This window comes from Geotrypetes seraphini, chromosome 7 (genome assembly GCF_902459505.1).
Source record: "Geotrypetes seraphini chromosome 7, aGeoSer1.1, whole genome shotgun sequence".
Classification (NCBI taxonomy): Eukaryota; Metazoa; Chordata; class Amphibia; order Gymnophiona; family Dermophiidae; genus Geotrypetes; species Geotrypetes seraphini.
In genome coordinates this window covers 179,659,941-179,676,118 of record NC_047090.1, presented here as the reverse complement: position 1 = coordinate 179,676,118, position 16,178 = coordinate 179,659,941, and the positions used below count along the sequence as shown (strand labels likewise).

The following is a 16,178-nucleotide window of genomic DNA, read 5'->3' as shown; positions in this document are numbered from 1 at the left end:
ATTTCTACTGATCGATATCAAATTAGACTCTAATTCTAAATCTGTTTGTATCGATCAAGTCGAATACAAACTCTCTCCAATGATAACAATTCTGGCTGTTCTGACTGATAGCACTGTCTCCATGGAAGCTCAAATTGCCTTCTTAGTGAAGAAATAGTTTTTGCTGCTGATAAAATTTCATTAAATTCATAATTACAGTGGTACCTCGGTTTGCGAGTGTTTTGCAAGACGAGCAAAACATTCGCAAAATCGGCGCCTCGGAAACCGAGCGTGCCTTGATTTACGAGCGGCTCCCCCTCCCCCGCGATCCGGCATCCTCCCTCCCCCCGCGATCTGGCACCCTCTGCTCGCGTCGCACCCCCTCCCCGCCGCGATCCGGCATCAAAAAGGCACCCACCCGATCACATTTCTTACCCCCCATTTGGCACCAGCACCGGCATGTCCTGTGCATTGGTGCCGGTGCCAAATGGGGGGTAAGAAATGTGATCGGGTAGGTGGGTGGGTGCCTTTTTGATGCTGGATTGCAGCAGGGAGGGGTGCGACGCGAGCGGGGGGTAGGGTGCCGGATCGCGGAGGGGGGGGGGTGCTACGAACGGGGGGGGGGTGGGGAACGAGCGGGGGGGATGACGGATCACGCGGGGGAGGGGGCGCCTTCATGAGCGGGGGGAGCAATGCCGGTTCTTAGGGGGGTAGAGCAACGCTGCTGGCCTCGGGGGATGGGGTGGGTGGGAACGAATCAAGCGAGTTTCCCTTAGTTCCCTTAGGCTCTTTGCAAAAATCTAATCACCTCCCATTCTCTAGTATTCTGTCCCTCTCTATCCTCTTAGTCCCTCTCCTTTATCCTTTCATTGTAGTTCCTTTCCTCTTAATTCTGTAAACCGTGCCGAGCTCTGCGCTTGCGGAGATGGCACGGTATACAAACCTAAGGTTTAGTTTAGTTTAGTTTAGTTCCTATAGGGAAACTCGCTTTGATATACGAGTATTTTGGTTTACGAGCTTGCTTCTGGAACGAATTATGCTCGTAAACCAAGGTACCACTGTATTTTGAATTAGATCAATTATGCTTTACTGCTATTGCAACTGAATTGTTGCAATCTTAGTTATTTAGGCTGTACTGAATACCACTGAGAAGGCATTTAGGTGTGAATTAAAATAACATAGATCACATTGACTATCATCACCTACCAGTATCATCCCAGCTGTTTTGGGGACAGTTGTAGCATAAAACTATATGCCCTGTGGCGTCCATAGCACAGGTGTTACTAAAGGATGGGAAGTGCTACCCCAGTAATATGATCAGGCCTGGGATGGGACAACCCTACCCCTTTCTAATCTCCCAAATCCAGTTATTTCTTTTATCCCAGGACAAGCAGGCAGCATATTCTTAACACATGGGTGACGTCACCGACGGAGCCCTCGGTACGGACCTTTTTAACTAGAAGTTTCTAGTTGGCCGCACCGCGCGTGCGCGAGTGCCTTCCCGCCCGACGGAGGAGTGCGTGGTCCCCAGTTTCTTCGTTTCCGCGGAGCGAAGAAGACGCGTGTGTTTTTTCAACGGCCGTTGAAACCACTTTTTGCCTTCCCGCTCGCGCTTTTTTCCTTATTTTTTCTTCTTTACCTTTGGGTTTATTTTTTCTTTGATTTGCAAAAAAAAAAAAAACAAAAAACTTTGCTTTTTTCCCTTTTTTCTTTCGTTTTGCCCCGGCGGGGCCTGTTGCCAGTATACAGGCCTCGGGCTTCGATTTTGCGGAGGCTATCTTCCCCTTCATGCCCCCGCAGGTCGGTTTTAAGAAGTGCCAGCGGTGTGCACGCCCGATCTCCATTACTGATCCACACAATTGGTGTTTGCAGTGTCTGGGTCCGGAGCATCGGGCGGATTCCTGCACCCGCTGTGCCACTCTTAAAAAGAGAACTCTTAAAAACCGAAAAATCCAACAAACTCTTCTCTTCGGCACCGAGTCGGCGATGGACTCCTCACCTGCAACGGCGGTACCCCAAAAATCGGCACCGTCGTCCTCGACACCGACCGACCCCACATCGGCGTCGCTGGCGCCAGGTAAGCCGGCTAAGAAGCCTTCCTCTTCCCTCGAGCGCCCTCCAGCTACGGTGGCGACACCATCCTTACCGGCATCGAACCGGTCCCGCAAACGCTCCGCCCCGATCTCGGTGAGTGCCTCGTCATCGGCCTCCTCATCGCCGGGGCGTGGAGCGGCATCTAAGGAACCGAAGAAAAAGAAAGCGGTTCCGATGCCACCCCTCGATGACCGTATCTCGGCCATCTTAAAGGCTCAACTCCAGGAGCAGTTGAAGAAACAACTTGAACAACTGCTGCCCACTATCCTGGCACCGCTCCTTCCGGTACCAGACCGGCCCGAGCCCCGTACCGAGCCCCCGGTGTCCACCCCTTCGGTACCGGTGAACACCTCTATGCCGATCCTTTCGGCCCAACAACTTCATGGCGATCCAGTGGTTCATTCTCAGGCCACATTGGATCCTCCCCGGCACCAGGCGGTACGGCACTCTTCTCGGGACCGAGATAGACGCCGATCGTCCTCCCCGGGTACCGTTTCGGTGCGCTCTGGAAAGTCTTTGTCCAAAACTCACCATACCGCTCCCTCCACCCCGGTGTCTCGACATGCACCAGAGGTCAGGGACCCTGACTTATGGGAGGACACTCCTCTCGGTACCGAGGAGGATCCCTCCTCATCTGATGAGGAACCATCGGCAACCGATGCCACCTCCAAACCAGAGCAGTCCTCATTTTCTAAATTTCTGAGAGAAATGTCTGCTGCCCTGTCACTTCCTCTAGAATCTGACTCAAAAAAGTCTCAAGCCTTTCTAGAGGCCTTAGACTTTGAGCAACCTCCTAAGGAGTTCCTCAAGCTTCCCGTACATGACATCCTACGGGAAACGTTCTATAAAAATTTGGAAAATCCCCTCACGGTACCGGGAGCCCCCCGTAAACTGGACAACCTTTACCGGGTCATTCCTATTCCTGGGTTCGACAAATCTCAATTGCCCCATGAGTCTCTTCTGGTGGAATCCACCTTAAAAAAGACTCAGGGCTCCAGTGTCTATGCCTCTACCCCTCCTGGCAGAGAAGGTAAGACCATGGACAAGTTTGGCAAGAGGCTTTACCAGAATGCCATGCTTGCCAACAGGGCAAACAACTATTCCTTCCATTTTTCTTTCTATCTGAAACATTTGGTCCAACAACTGTCTGCCCTCCAGAAGTACCTTCCTGAGCGCAAGGTCCCGCTATTCCAACAACACATCTCTGGTCTTCTCCAGATGCGGAAATATATGGTCCGCTCAATATATGACTCCTTCGAGCTCACCTCTCGGGCCTCTGCCATGGCCGTAGCCATGCGTCGATTAGCCTGGCTCAGAGTCTCCGACCTGGACATCAACCACCAAGATCGTTTGGCCAACGCCCCCTGTCTCGGGGATGAACTCTTTGGAGAGTCACTGGATTCCACCACCCAGAAACTCTCGGCCCATGAGACCAGGTGGGACACCCTAATCAAGCCGAAAAAGAAGGCTCCGCCTGCTCGACCTTATCGGCCTCAATCATCTTACCAGCGGAGGTTCTCAGCCAGGCCACTCAATCCGCCTTCTCAACAATCTCGGCGACCCCGTCAACAGCAGCACCATGCCCAGGCTCGATCTCAGGCCACTCAACCCTCTAAGCCTTCTCAGCCTGCTAAACAATCTCAGCCCTTTTGACTCTTCTCTCCAGGGCATAGCCAGTCATCCACCCTCGCTGCCTCTTCCACAGCCTATAGGGGGTCGTCTCACCATTTTCTCAAGCCGTTGGGAGGTCATCACGTCAGACCAGTGGGTCCTCAACATCATCCGCCACGGCTACTCTCTCAACTTCCAGACTCTGCCACCGGACAACCTACCCGTAGAGTCTGCTTCTCACTCCTCTCAAACCCCCCTCCTCCTGAGGGAGGTTCAATCCCTCCTCCTTCTCAATGCCATCGAAGAAGTACCTCCAGATCAAAGGGGCCAGGGATTCTACTCCCGCTACTTCCTTGTACCCAAAAAGACGGGAGACCTCCGTCCCATTCTCGATCTCAGGGACCTCAACAAATGTCTGGTCAAGGAAAAGTTCAGGATGCTCTCCCTTGCCACACTTTACCCTCTTCTTTCTCAACACGACTGGCTATGTTCCCTGGACCTCAAAGAGGCCTACACTCACATCTCCATCCATCAGAACTCTCGCCGCTACCTGCGGTTCCAAGTACTCCACCACCACTACCAGTACAAAGTACTACCGTTTGGCCTCGCTTCCTCCCCCAGAGTCTTCACCAAATGCCTGATAGTGGTGGCGGCCTTCCTCAGGTCTCACAACCTCCAGGTGTTCCCCTACTTGGACGATTGGTTGGTGAAAGCACCTTCATCTCAACTCGTGCTACAAGCTACTCATCACACCATCTCTCTCCTCCACCTCCTGGGGTTCGAGATCAACTACCCCAAGTCGCATCTGCTTCCCACCCAGCGACTTCAATTCATCGGAGCAGTCCTGGACACAACGCTGATGAGGGCTTTTCTCCCCTCCGATCGCAAGCAGACCCTGCTCCATCTCTGCCGTCAGGTACTCCTGCATCCCTCCATTCCTGCCCGACAGATGATGGTCCTCCTGGGTCACATGGCCTCGACGGTGCATGTCCTCCCTCTGGCGCGACTCCACCTCAGGACACCTCAATGGACTCTCGCCAACCAATGGTCACAGACTACAGATCTTCTTTCTCATCCCATCTCTGTGACATCATCTCTTCAGCAATCTCTCCAATGGTGGTTGAACTCCTCAAATCTTTCCAGGGGTCTACTCTTTCATCTGCCCCCTCACTCTATGATCATCACCACCGATGCGTCCCCCTACGCATGGGGAGCTCACCTAGGCGATCTACGCACTCAGGGACTTTGGACACCACAGGAGCGTCGTCATCACATAAACTTCCTGGAACTCAGAGCCATGTTCTACGCCCTGAAGGCTTTCCAACATCTTCTCTGCCCTCAAGTCCTCCTCCTGTGCACAGACAATCAAGTCGCCATGTACTACATAAACAAGCAGGGCGGCACCGGATCTCGCCCCCTTTGTTTGGAGGCTCTGCGCATCTGGACCTGGACCACGGACCGCAATCTCTTTCTCAGGGCGGTCTATATTCAGGGCGAACAGAACTCTCTGGCCGACAATCTCAGCCGCATCCTTCAACCTCACGAGTGGACGTTGGACCCTCCGACTCTGCTCTCCATCTTTGCTCGATGGGGCACTCCGCAGGTGGACCTCTTTGCAGCACCTCACAACCATCAGCTGCCCCAATTCTGTTCCAGACTCTTTTCTCCTCACCGTCTGGCACCGGATGCATTCCTGCTCGACTGGAGGGATCGGTTCCTCTATGCCTTCCCTCCACTTCCTCTGATGTTGCGGACCTTGTCCAAACTCCGCAAGGACAACGCCACCATGATCCTCATCGCCCCTCGGTGGCCTCGTCAACACTGGTTCTCCCTCCTGCTTCAACTCAGCTCCAGGGAGCCCATTCCTCTTCCTGTGTTTCCTACTCTACTTACACAGCAGAATCAGTCTCTACTGCATCCCAATCTGTCTTCCCTCCACCTGACAGCTTGGTTTCTCTCGGGCTGACCTCTCCGGAGAATCTATCTCAACCGGTCCGCCTCATTTTGGACGCCTCCAGGAAACCGGCCACTCTCCAATGTTACCATCAGAAGTGGACCAGATTCTCCTCGTGGTGTCTCCGGCATCATCATCAAGAACCCACCTCTTTGGCGGTGGAAACTGTCTTGGAATATTTGCTCTCGCTGTCCAACGCTGGCCTCAAAACCACCTCCATCAGAGTCCACCTCAGTGCCATCACTGCGTTTCACGAGCCTATTCTCGGAAAACCCCTCACGGCTCATCCTCTGGTTTCCAGATTTATGAGAGGGCTCTTCAACATCAAACCGCCTCTCAAGCCTCCTCCTGTCGTCTGGGACCTGAATGTGGTTCTCTCAGCTCTCATGAAACCTCCGTTTGAGCCTCTTGCCACAGCTTCACTCAGGTTCCTTACCTGGAAGGTGCTCTTCCTAATTGCCATCACCTCTGCCAGGAGGGTTAGCGAACTGCATGCGCTGGTTGCCGACCCACCTTTCACTGTTTTTCACCATGACAAGGTTGTTCTGCGTACCCACCCTAAATTCCTTCCCAAGGTGGTCTCAGCTTTTCACCTCAACCAGTCCATTGTGCTCCCTGTCTTCTTCCCTAAGCCTCACTCGCATCCTGGGGAACAGGCGTTGCACACGCTGGATTGTAAGCGTGCCCTTGCTTACTATCTTGATCGTACCAGAGCTCACCGAACAGCCCCTCAGCTCTTTTTGTCTTTCGATCCCAACCGTTTGGGTCGTCCTGTCTCCAAACGGACACTTTCAAATTGGCTTGCTGCCTGTATTGCTTTCTGCTACGCTCGGGCCGGTCTCTCACTGGAAGGAACTGTCACGGCCCACAGAGTCCGAGCTATGGCTGCTTCTGTAGCTTTCCTCCGCTCCACGCCCATCGAGGAAATCTGCAAGGCGGCCACTTGGTCCTCAGTTCACACGTTCACTACTCACTACTGTCTGGATGCGTTCTCCAGACGGGATGGACACTTCGGCCAATCTGTGTTACAAAATTTATTTTCCTAATGGCCAACCATCCCTCCTCCCTCTTTGTTAGCTTGGAGGTCACCCATGTGTTAAGAATATGCTGCCTGCTTGTCCTGGGATAAAGCACAGTTACTTACCGTAACAGGTGTTATCCAGGGACAGCAGGCAGATATTCTTACATCCCACCCACCTCCCCGGGTTGGCTTCTTAGCTGGCTTATCCTAACTGGGGACCACGCACTCCTCCGTCGGGCGGGAAGGCACTCGCGCACGCGCGGTGCGGCCAACTAGAAACTTCTAGTTAAAAAGGTCCGTACCGAGGGCTCCGTCGGTGACGTCACCCATGTGTTAAGAATATCTGCCTGCTGTCCCTGGATAACACCTGTTACGGTAAGTAACTGTGCTTAATTTGTTTTCTATCTCCTTGTCCCTGAAAAGCTCAGAACAGCTTACTGGTTAAAAGTTCAAGTTTTTATTTGTATTTGATGAATCACTTACTCAAGTTACTAAGCGATTTACAACTTCATAAAACAAGTTTATATAAGTAAGCAAAATAACTTAAAACGAACAGTTTTGAGACATACACGAAATGGGAAGGATAGAGGGGTAAAGTTACATCTTCATAGCTTAAGAAAATAGACAAAAAACAAGGAAAAAACAATGGGATGGGTAAATAAAACGGAACCATAATATCTTCATCTAGAAGAAAGAAAATTAAAGATTGAACGCGTCTTTAAAGAGGTAACATACAGATTATATAGTTGACATAATTGCAGAACAAGTTTACGATAAAGGTTGTATCCTGACTTGATACAAACAATTTGATTCTCCAGGTTACAATTTGCAGTTATCCTTGACTGCATGCTTTTTCAATACAAGTTTTTAACCTAATGTGACCCATATTGAGATCTAGTACCAATAGACATTTTTCTTCAATCCATTTGTCATGGGCAGGTAATGGCTCTTCCTTCTTTTCTCTATACTGGAGCCTACTAAAATGTGATAATGTAAGGGACATATATCTGGTGTAACTATCATTGTCTTTAAGCCAGGAATATGTCCCTGTTTTTATCTGCAAGGTCTTTTTTAGTATAATCTCTTGGTTATTTACTAGTCTGATTTTTCTGAGGGTGATAGATATGTTTTTTGTTGTGGGGGAAATTCCTCTCTGGTTGTGGTGGCTGTGTTGGGAGGGATTTTTGGGGTCAGCATATCGGCCTTAGTTGATAACTGAGATAGGAAAGCACATGACGGGTAAGATTATGATAAGTTCTTATAGCATTGGGGTTGTTGAATTATATTTTTAATTTAGTTACTTTTATTCTGTGTTGATTGGGCAACAGGTGGAGGGTCTTGGTTCATAGACAACCCCGCGAAAGACAAAGGCGCGCGCTGACAACTGAGCGCAAGACGGAGGCGCGCGCCGAAGAAAATTACAGTTTTTAGGGGATCCGACGGGGGGTTTTGTTGGGGAGCCCCCCCAGTTTACTTAATAGAGATCGCACCGGCGTTATGGGGGGTTTGGGAGGTTGTAACCATCAACATTTTACTGTAAACTTAACTTTTTCCCTAAAAAAAGGGAAAAAGTGAAGTTTTTAGTAAAATGTGGGGGGTTACAACCTCCCCACAACGCCCCCACAACGCGGCGCGATCTCTATTAAGTAAAGTGGGGGGTTCCCCCCCACGCCCCCCCGTCGGAGCCCTAAAAACAGTAATTTTCTGCGGCACGCGCCCCCGCGCTGCGCTCAATTGTCTGGGCACGCCTTTGTCCCGTCGAGCTTTTGACCTGACACCGAGGGTCTTTATATGTAACGTGAGCCTAGGGGTGGGTCTAGGCTGAGTTCACAGTGTGGCTGTGGAGAAATGATGGGCATTTTTCAGGAAGTGTCCCTGAAGAGAGTCGGAAGTAGCAAGAGATGAAAGGTGCATTCCTGGTAGAAATAGTTGGGTTTATATGAGTGCTGGAAAGTTGTAAAATGGTTTGGGTTCAAAGGCTTTAGGCTGTTTCTTATGGTGAGAAGGGAAGGAAGGGAGTCGCCTAGGCTGGAGTATTTCCAGAAGAGTCCCTGAAGAGAGTCAGAAGCATCAAGAGATGTTTCTACTCTTTGGGTTTTGGCCAGGTACTAGTGACCTGGATTGGCCACCGTGGGAATGGGCTACTGGGCTTGATAGACCATTGGTCTGACCCAGTGAGTAATAATATAATATAATAATATAACAGTTTATATATCACAGGACCGTGAAGTTCTATGCGGTTTACAATGATTAAAAATGCTACGAATTGAGTAGAGCTAACAAAGATTAGTACAAAACACTGCAGTTCGCTTAATCTTCGGGCTGAGAAAACAAGACCACATTAGCCGATATTACAAAAAACTGCACTGGCTACCAATGTAAGCGCGAATACAGTTCAAATTTGCATACATCTGCTTCAAACAAATCTGGGGCCTAGCACCTTCCTACCTGCAAACACACTTCAATCTGCACAAGCCCACACGAACAACCAGAAACAAAAACATCTTCGCCTATCTTAAAATTATTGGCTGCAAATACAAATCCTACCTTGACAGAACCTTCATGTTCCAAGCTAACAGACAACAATCCTGGCTGGGAAACCACATAAATAAAACCAAACAGACCTACAACGTATTCTGAAAATCAATCAAAACCACTCTGTTTGACAAATTCATCACCTAAACAAACCGACCTTCGCTCACCATGCTTTTCCCCCTACAAACCCGAAGCAATCTCTCAGGCAACCCCTCTCACTTCCCTCCCCTTACAACCCCTCTTACTTTTCCTCCCCTTACTACCCTTTTTCTTCTGTAACATTCCCCTCATGCATTTGTAATTCGCTGAATGTCCAGCCTTCTTTCGATGTGAACAGCCTAGAAGTCGACTGACTATGGCAGTACAGAAAAATAAAGTTATTATTATTATTAAAGTTAAAAGCTAGTGACTAACAGCTCTAGAGATTAGTTATTGTGGAAAAAGATTGTACAGGTCAGTTACCTAAATACTCCAGGAACAGATATGTTTTTAGGTGTTTCCTAAATTCCCCATAAGTAGTAGACGTAAGCAATTGTTCCAGATCTTTACCCCATAATGCTGCCTGACGTGAGAAAAGATGTTGATGATGTCTTTTAAATTTACATCCTCTAACCGGTGGAGAAACAAAATTCAAGTGTGAGCTTCTCTTATGTCTATTGGTTGAGAAAGAGACAAGGTCAGTTATATATTTAGGGGCTAAACCAAATAGTACCTTAAAGCAAAAACATCCAAACTTAAACTTCACACATGCCTCCATCGGCAGCCAATGCAGAAGTCGGTAGGAAGGAGTTACATGGTCAACCCAAAAATTAGCCTTGAGGCTATTCTTATGCTCTTAACTATGAAAGTTAACGTTCATTTTGATTTCTTTATTGTATTTTTAACCCTTGGAAAAGCAGATATTACTCAAATAAGTTTCTGTTCCTCATTTTCTTCTAACATAGTGCAGGTTCTTCTGAATGGGCTGTGGTTACGTTTAACTTTGGGTCTGTCGTTGGAGACTGAGATTGCTAATAGCCATTGCTTAAGTTTTCTGTTTCTTCCCTCTCTTTCTACCTTTTAGGGCGCAATCAAGGGAAAGCTGCAGGAACTGGGGGCTTACGTAGGTGAGTATTACTGTGAGTGCAATTGGCATTAATTTGGCTGCAGGGAACTCTGGTTATAGAACTTAGTTACCGAATATTGATATGTAAACATTATTTTTCCTTCTTTTACAAAGCTGTACTAGCCACTCGGCAAACTCTCCGAAGTCCATTACTTCCCTGTGGATGTTGGGGCGATTACCACAGAAGCAGCTGCTAGCTCGGCTTTGTAAAAGTGTTTGTGGGGGGATAATTTTAGTTATTTTCCTTTTAACCAAAATAAATATAAGACCATAGCTCATAACATACTGTGACTCTTTAGTATTAATCAGCAATCTAATTTTAAATGTTTCTTATAATTCTTGTATATCCAATATACACAACAGGGTAAATTTCAAAAAAAGGAGATTTGTTCCCAAATGACCATAAACAGGCAAAAAACTAGTAAAGGAACAAGCTACTTTAAATACCTTTTTAAACGAGAGTGGCGCTCAGAATCCAAGATGGAGTAAAAAACTTCAAATTGGGGTGCAAACCCCTAAAATGCGTTTTTTATAGAATCAATCATTGCACCATTTTGAGTGAAAAGGTAATAGAAAGTGCTTATTGAAAAACACTCTTGCTTTAAATGTCCAATAAATGTCCAATAAAGTGAAAATGTTCCAACTATTATATAAGTCCAACTACATGAGTTCAAATCAGAACTTATCTTAATGGTTCAGATAGCGTTGACCCGGCGAGGTTCAACGCTATCTGAACCATTAAGATAAGTTCTGATTTGAACTCATGTAGTTGGACTTATATAATAGTTGGAACATTTTCACTTTATTGGACATTTATTGGACATTTAAAGCAAGAGTGTTTTTCAATAAGCACTTTCTATTACCTTTTCACTCAAAATGGTGCAATGATTGATTCTATAAAAAACGCATTTTAGGGGTTTGCACCCCAATTTGAAGTTTTTTACTCCATCTTGGATTCTGAGTGCCACTCTCGTTTAAAAAGGTATTTAAAGTAGCTTGTTCCTTTACTAGTTTTTTGTCTTATAATTCTTGTACATTATATGAGAGGGTAAAATGAATTAAGCAAAATAGTGTTGGGAGGGAGGGTGGGTTATGGGTTTATATATATATATATATATATATACAATTGTTATTGTCTTGATGGATTTATCAAGTGTTGTTTCTGAGACTATGTATGATTTTTCTTGTACACTTGTTGAAGGATTAAAAAGGAATAAAGAATTTAAAAAAAAATAAATGTTTTAGAAAAGACCTATTTCATGAATTTGTTACTAATAATTCCTAATTATCCCAGGACAAGCAGGCAGGTATTCTCACTAGTGGGTGATGTCATCCGACAGAGCCCCGATACGGACATCTTGAAAGCATGTCTTGCTTGAAGAAACTCAGAAGTTTCGAGATGCCCGCACCGCGCATGCGCCAGTGCCTTCCCGCCCGATGTACCGGGCGTGTCTCCTCAGTTCTTTTCTTTCCGCGGAGCTGAGAAGTTTCTCTTCATTCTGCGCTGACTGAATTTCAGTATTTTGCCTTCTTTACCCGCGTTTTTTGGTTTCTTTGAATTCATTTCAATTTTAATTTATATTTTCTAAAAAAAAAAAAAAAAAGTTAAAATTATTTCTTCCGGCGGTTCGGCCGGGCCGGCCTCGTGGCTGCGGCCTAGCGCCTTCGACCTTGCAGCGTCGATTTTCCGGCCTATGTCCCGGCCAATCACCGGTTTTAAAAAGTGCAGCAAGTGCCAGCGTGCGATTTCGTTAACGGACCCGCATCGACACTGTCTTCAGTGTCTTGGTCCAGAACACGTTCCGAAATCGTACCGGCCTTGTTCCACGCTCACTGCGCGCTCGTTTAAACGGCGCTGCTTGCTCTGGGAGTCGATGTTCAAGATGGAGACTGCCAAGGACCTGTCTGCTTCCACTTCTGCTGAGGTTTCGCCGGTCCGTTCGAAACCTGCATCGACGACTCCTGCATTGGGCATTGTGAAGCCGGCATCGTTCACACCGACTTCAGCATCGAGTTCGGCATCGGTGCCTGTCTCCGTCTCCTCGGTTCAGGTACCACCTTCCACTGTCCCTCCGGTGGTCATCAAGGTGCCTAAAGCTAGCAAGCAGAAGCACTTGGCCACGAAGGAACGCGAAGACCGTGCAGGAGGACCCCCTTTCGGTGCGGATCCCTCCATGTCGGCTTCGCTGCGATCCCTGCTAGAAGCTCAGTTTGTCGAGCTTATGCAGACTATGGGACCCCGGCTTATCGCCTCTATTCAGGGTGACCTCCCGGTCCCGGTTCCGGGGGGCGGTCCGCCCCCTCCCCCTCGTCGTTCGATCTCCCTGCTCGACGAGGAGGATCGGCGGAGGGCGGCGGAATCCTCCAGGCGGCCTTCCCTTCCTGATATGCCGCCTTTGGAGCCCATCACGCCTCCACGACAACAGGGTACTAGGTCGGCCCCTGATAATCGGAGTCCTGGCCATACTGCATCGCACTATTTTCATGAATTTGTTACTAATAATTCCTAAATATTGTAACACTAGCTTTTAATTTGTATCGCCATAATTACTTATGTAAACCGCTGTGAACTTCATGGTGGTATTGGCGGTATGCAAATAAAAATTGTATCATATTGTATTAGTACATGGCCATGAATATCATAGCAAGTTAGATCACAATGGCATAGCTGCAGTTTACGGGCTCGTTTTACTCCGTTTTCAGATGAAAGCAAACCGTGTGTACCGTATTTTCACCCCTATACCGCGCACCCGTGTAAAACGCGCACACGGGTATAGCGTGCAGGGAACACAAATTTATGTAAAAAAAATTTAATATAGCGCGCACATGCGTATACCGTGCATGCTAAAACCTCCTCCCCAACTACTCCGAACCGGCATCCTCCCCCCCGCTCGCTTACCTGCATTTTACAACTTTTTTTTTCAATCCGATCCGGCATCCGCCCTGCGAACCCGCTCGCGTCACCCCCCCCCCCTGCGATCCTACATCCCCCCCAGCACCGCAAAACATCTCTTACCTGATTGGGCACCGGCACCAGCACCAATGCACAGGAGATAATCTCGGAGAGAGCGAGACCAGAAGGCTTTGAGCATGCGCAAATGCTCAAAGCCTAGTCCAGCCCGGCGCAGGAAGAAGGAGGATCTCTCCTGCACCGCACTGCCCAGCCCAGCCCAGCCCAGTCCAACCAACGAGGGAGGATCTTTGGGCACTGGCACTGGCACTGGCACGTCCTGTGCATTGGTGCTGGTGCCGGTGCCCAATCGGGTAAGAGATGTTTGGTGCTGGGGGGGATGTAGGATCGCGGGGGGGGGGGGGTGACGCGAGCGGGGGGGAGGATGCCAGTTCGCAGGGGGGATGCCGGATCGGACTGAAAAAAAAAAGTTGTAAAACGCGCTCACGCGTATAACGCGCAAGGTTATGCACGGTTTGTAAAATAGTGTATAACGCGCGCGTTATATGCGTGAAAATACGGTACTTTCACTTTGAAAAATGCTTAAGGACAGAAGCTCCTTCAGACACTTACCCCCTCTTCTATGAAACCGCGTTAGCGGTTTTTAGCGCAGAGAGCCGCTCATAGGAACTCGAGCGTCAGGAGCAGTGTGGGCCTTTCAGCGCGGCTCTCTGCGCTAAAAACAGCTAGTGTGATAGAAGAGGAGTTTATTCTTTTTGCTTGCTTTTCATTGGTAGCACAGGGTGAATTATATTCATGTACTTTTTCTTTTTTTTTAATTTATAAATTTTTATTGAAGAATTGCAAAAATATATACAACAATGAGCAATCCAACCAATATCCCAGACAATCATTTCTCCCCCCCCCCCCAAGCTAACAGTCATACTGGCAGTCTTCAATACGAGACTAAACAATCCAACTCAAAACAGATATTGTCTGCATAAATCCAGTATTCAACTCCTAGGCCGCTGAGCACTGTACTTAAAGGCCTGAGAAGATATTAAACAGGAATTATGGATAGTGCGGATCCCTGGGGGACGCTTTACCTAGTAATCAATATTTTGGATTTATCCGACTCATCTTGCACTACAAACTTCCTCAGTTTCAAGGAAGGGTTAGAATAGAAAGTGGACCAATAGTTATTGTACTTCACGGTTGTTCCTCCAAAGAACTTGTTCTATGAGCACACTCGTATATCACTCCAATTTAAGTAATTGTGTTTGATTGTGCTAGTCCGTGGGATCTTAAACTACTTCGGTCTAAATTAAAAGGCTTAGCTCTGTGTATAGCTGGGTGGAGGGCCCTTGCTTTGGACTGCGGGAGCATTTAAAGGGAATTTTCAGGCACTATCACTGCTAAATATATAAATCCTACTGAATATTGCCTGGAAGGAGACCAGGAAGTGTGACTATTAGCTTGCTGTTCTGGATCTTTTTCTCCTGAACTACTGTATAACAATGAGGATAGTTATAAAAGCCACTATCTTAATTAACTGACTGAGAATCAATTCCTAGTGATGCAAGAAGTGTGATGGGGCCAGTTTACCTTCTGCTAGGCTATGAGAGGGGGGTGGGTGGAGAAGATGACTTTAGCTCTCCCGTGTTTCAGATAATAATTCCCGGCACATTCATTTCTTCTTCCCTCATCAGATGAAGAGCTTCCTGATTACATCATGGTCATGGTGGCCAATAAGAAAAGCCAGGAGCAGATGACAGAGGACCTCTCCCTCTTCCTGGGAAACAACACCAACAGATTTACAGTTTGGTAGGCCTGTAAACTGCCTCAACATTAACAGCATTTCCACAGTTCTCAGAGTTGAAATAAAAGTCCCTTGTCTTTGCATGAGACTTGCTGAATGAAATTTTAGAAAAGTTCCCTGAATGGAAAACATTGAATAATCAATATAGTTTAAAGTTCTTATGTTTTCAAGCAGACTTCCTAGGGCATCAAGCCGCATTGTGGTATAAATTAATATCTGGATATTTGAATAAAAAACCAAAAAATGGTCTAAGAGACATTTGGAGCATTGAGATTAAGCATCAAATTACTGCATCTCAATGGCCACTAATTTGGTCTTGGAGAATGAGATGTACAGTGTCAGCATCTATGAGACAAACTTGGTTCTTTTTAGTACATAGAGCTTTTTGGACCCCTACACGTTTGCAAAAATTAGATAGTTCCAAGTCCAATAGATGCTGGCACTGTAATCTGGAACCTGGGACGTTGGATCATTTACTGTATCATTGTCCCTACATTAAAAGTTTTTGGAATGCAATTTGGCCACAAATTAATAAATTGATGGAAAATCATGTAGCAATATCATATGATACAGTGTTATTTGGAATGATGATGAGAAAAAAAAGTAAAATTTCACCAGAAAATAACAAGCTTTTATTAGTCATGACAGGGGTTGCCATTCAGCATATAACCAACAATTGGAAGAATTATAGTAACCTAAATTATACATTTTGGTGGAATACAATATGTCATATATTCAAAATGGAAAGAGCAATAGCAATACAAAGAGGGACATATACTAAATTTATAAAAATATGGGGGCCATTGACAAAATATTGTAATGAATAAATAGTAGGATTTCTCTTCTTCTTTTCTTCTTTTCAATATCTTCTTTGTGACACACATGAAGGGGAGGGTAGTGAAAATAATTTTTACACAATATGATATAATATGATATACAATATGTAATGAATGATTGGAAAGTACTAGAAGGGTGGGGGGAGGGAGAGGGGATAAAAATATGTTTAGAATATTATGTATTAGATATAAAAGTGATATTGTGTATTCATTAATTGTATTTCAATATTTTGTACACTTCATGTAAAATTTGAAAATGAATAAAAATTATAAATGAAAAAAAAAAGAAAAGTCACCCAGTTCTGAAGAACAACATCCATATCTGCGTGTTAGA

At 46.7% G+C, this 16,178-nt stretch overlaps 1 protein-coding gene across 4 annotated transcripts in view; it reads left to right on the top strand.

Annotated features, from left to right (window-relative positions):
- ZC3H14 (zinc finger CCCH-type containing 14) overlaps positions 1-16,178 on the top strand; it is a 92,540-nt gene that overhangs the window by 30,338 nt on the left and 46,024 nt on the right. For all 4 annotated transcript variants that reach the window (XM_033951495.1, XM_033951494.1, XM_033951493.1 and 1 more), the window contains 2 exons: positions 10,258-10,300; positions 14,899-15,013. In XM_033951495.1, the coding sequence (XP_033807386.1) occupies positions 14,922-15,013 (92 nt within the window). In that variant the 5' untranslated portion in view covers positions 10,258-10,300; positions 14,899-14,921. Of the gene's footprint in view, positions 1-10,257; positions 10,301-14,898; positions 15,014-16,178 lie in introns of those variants that run through there.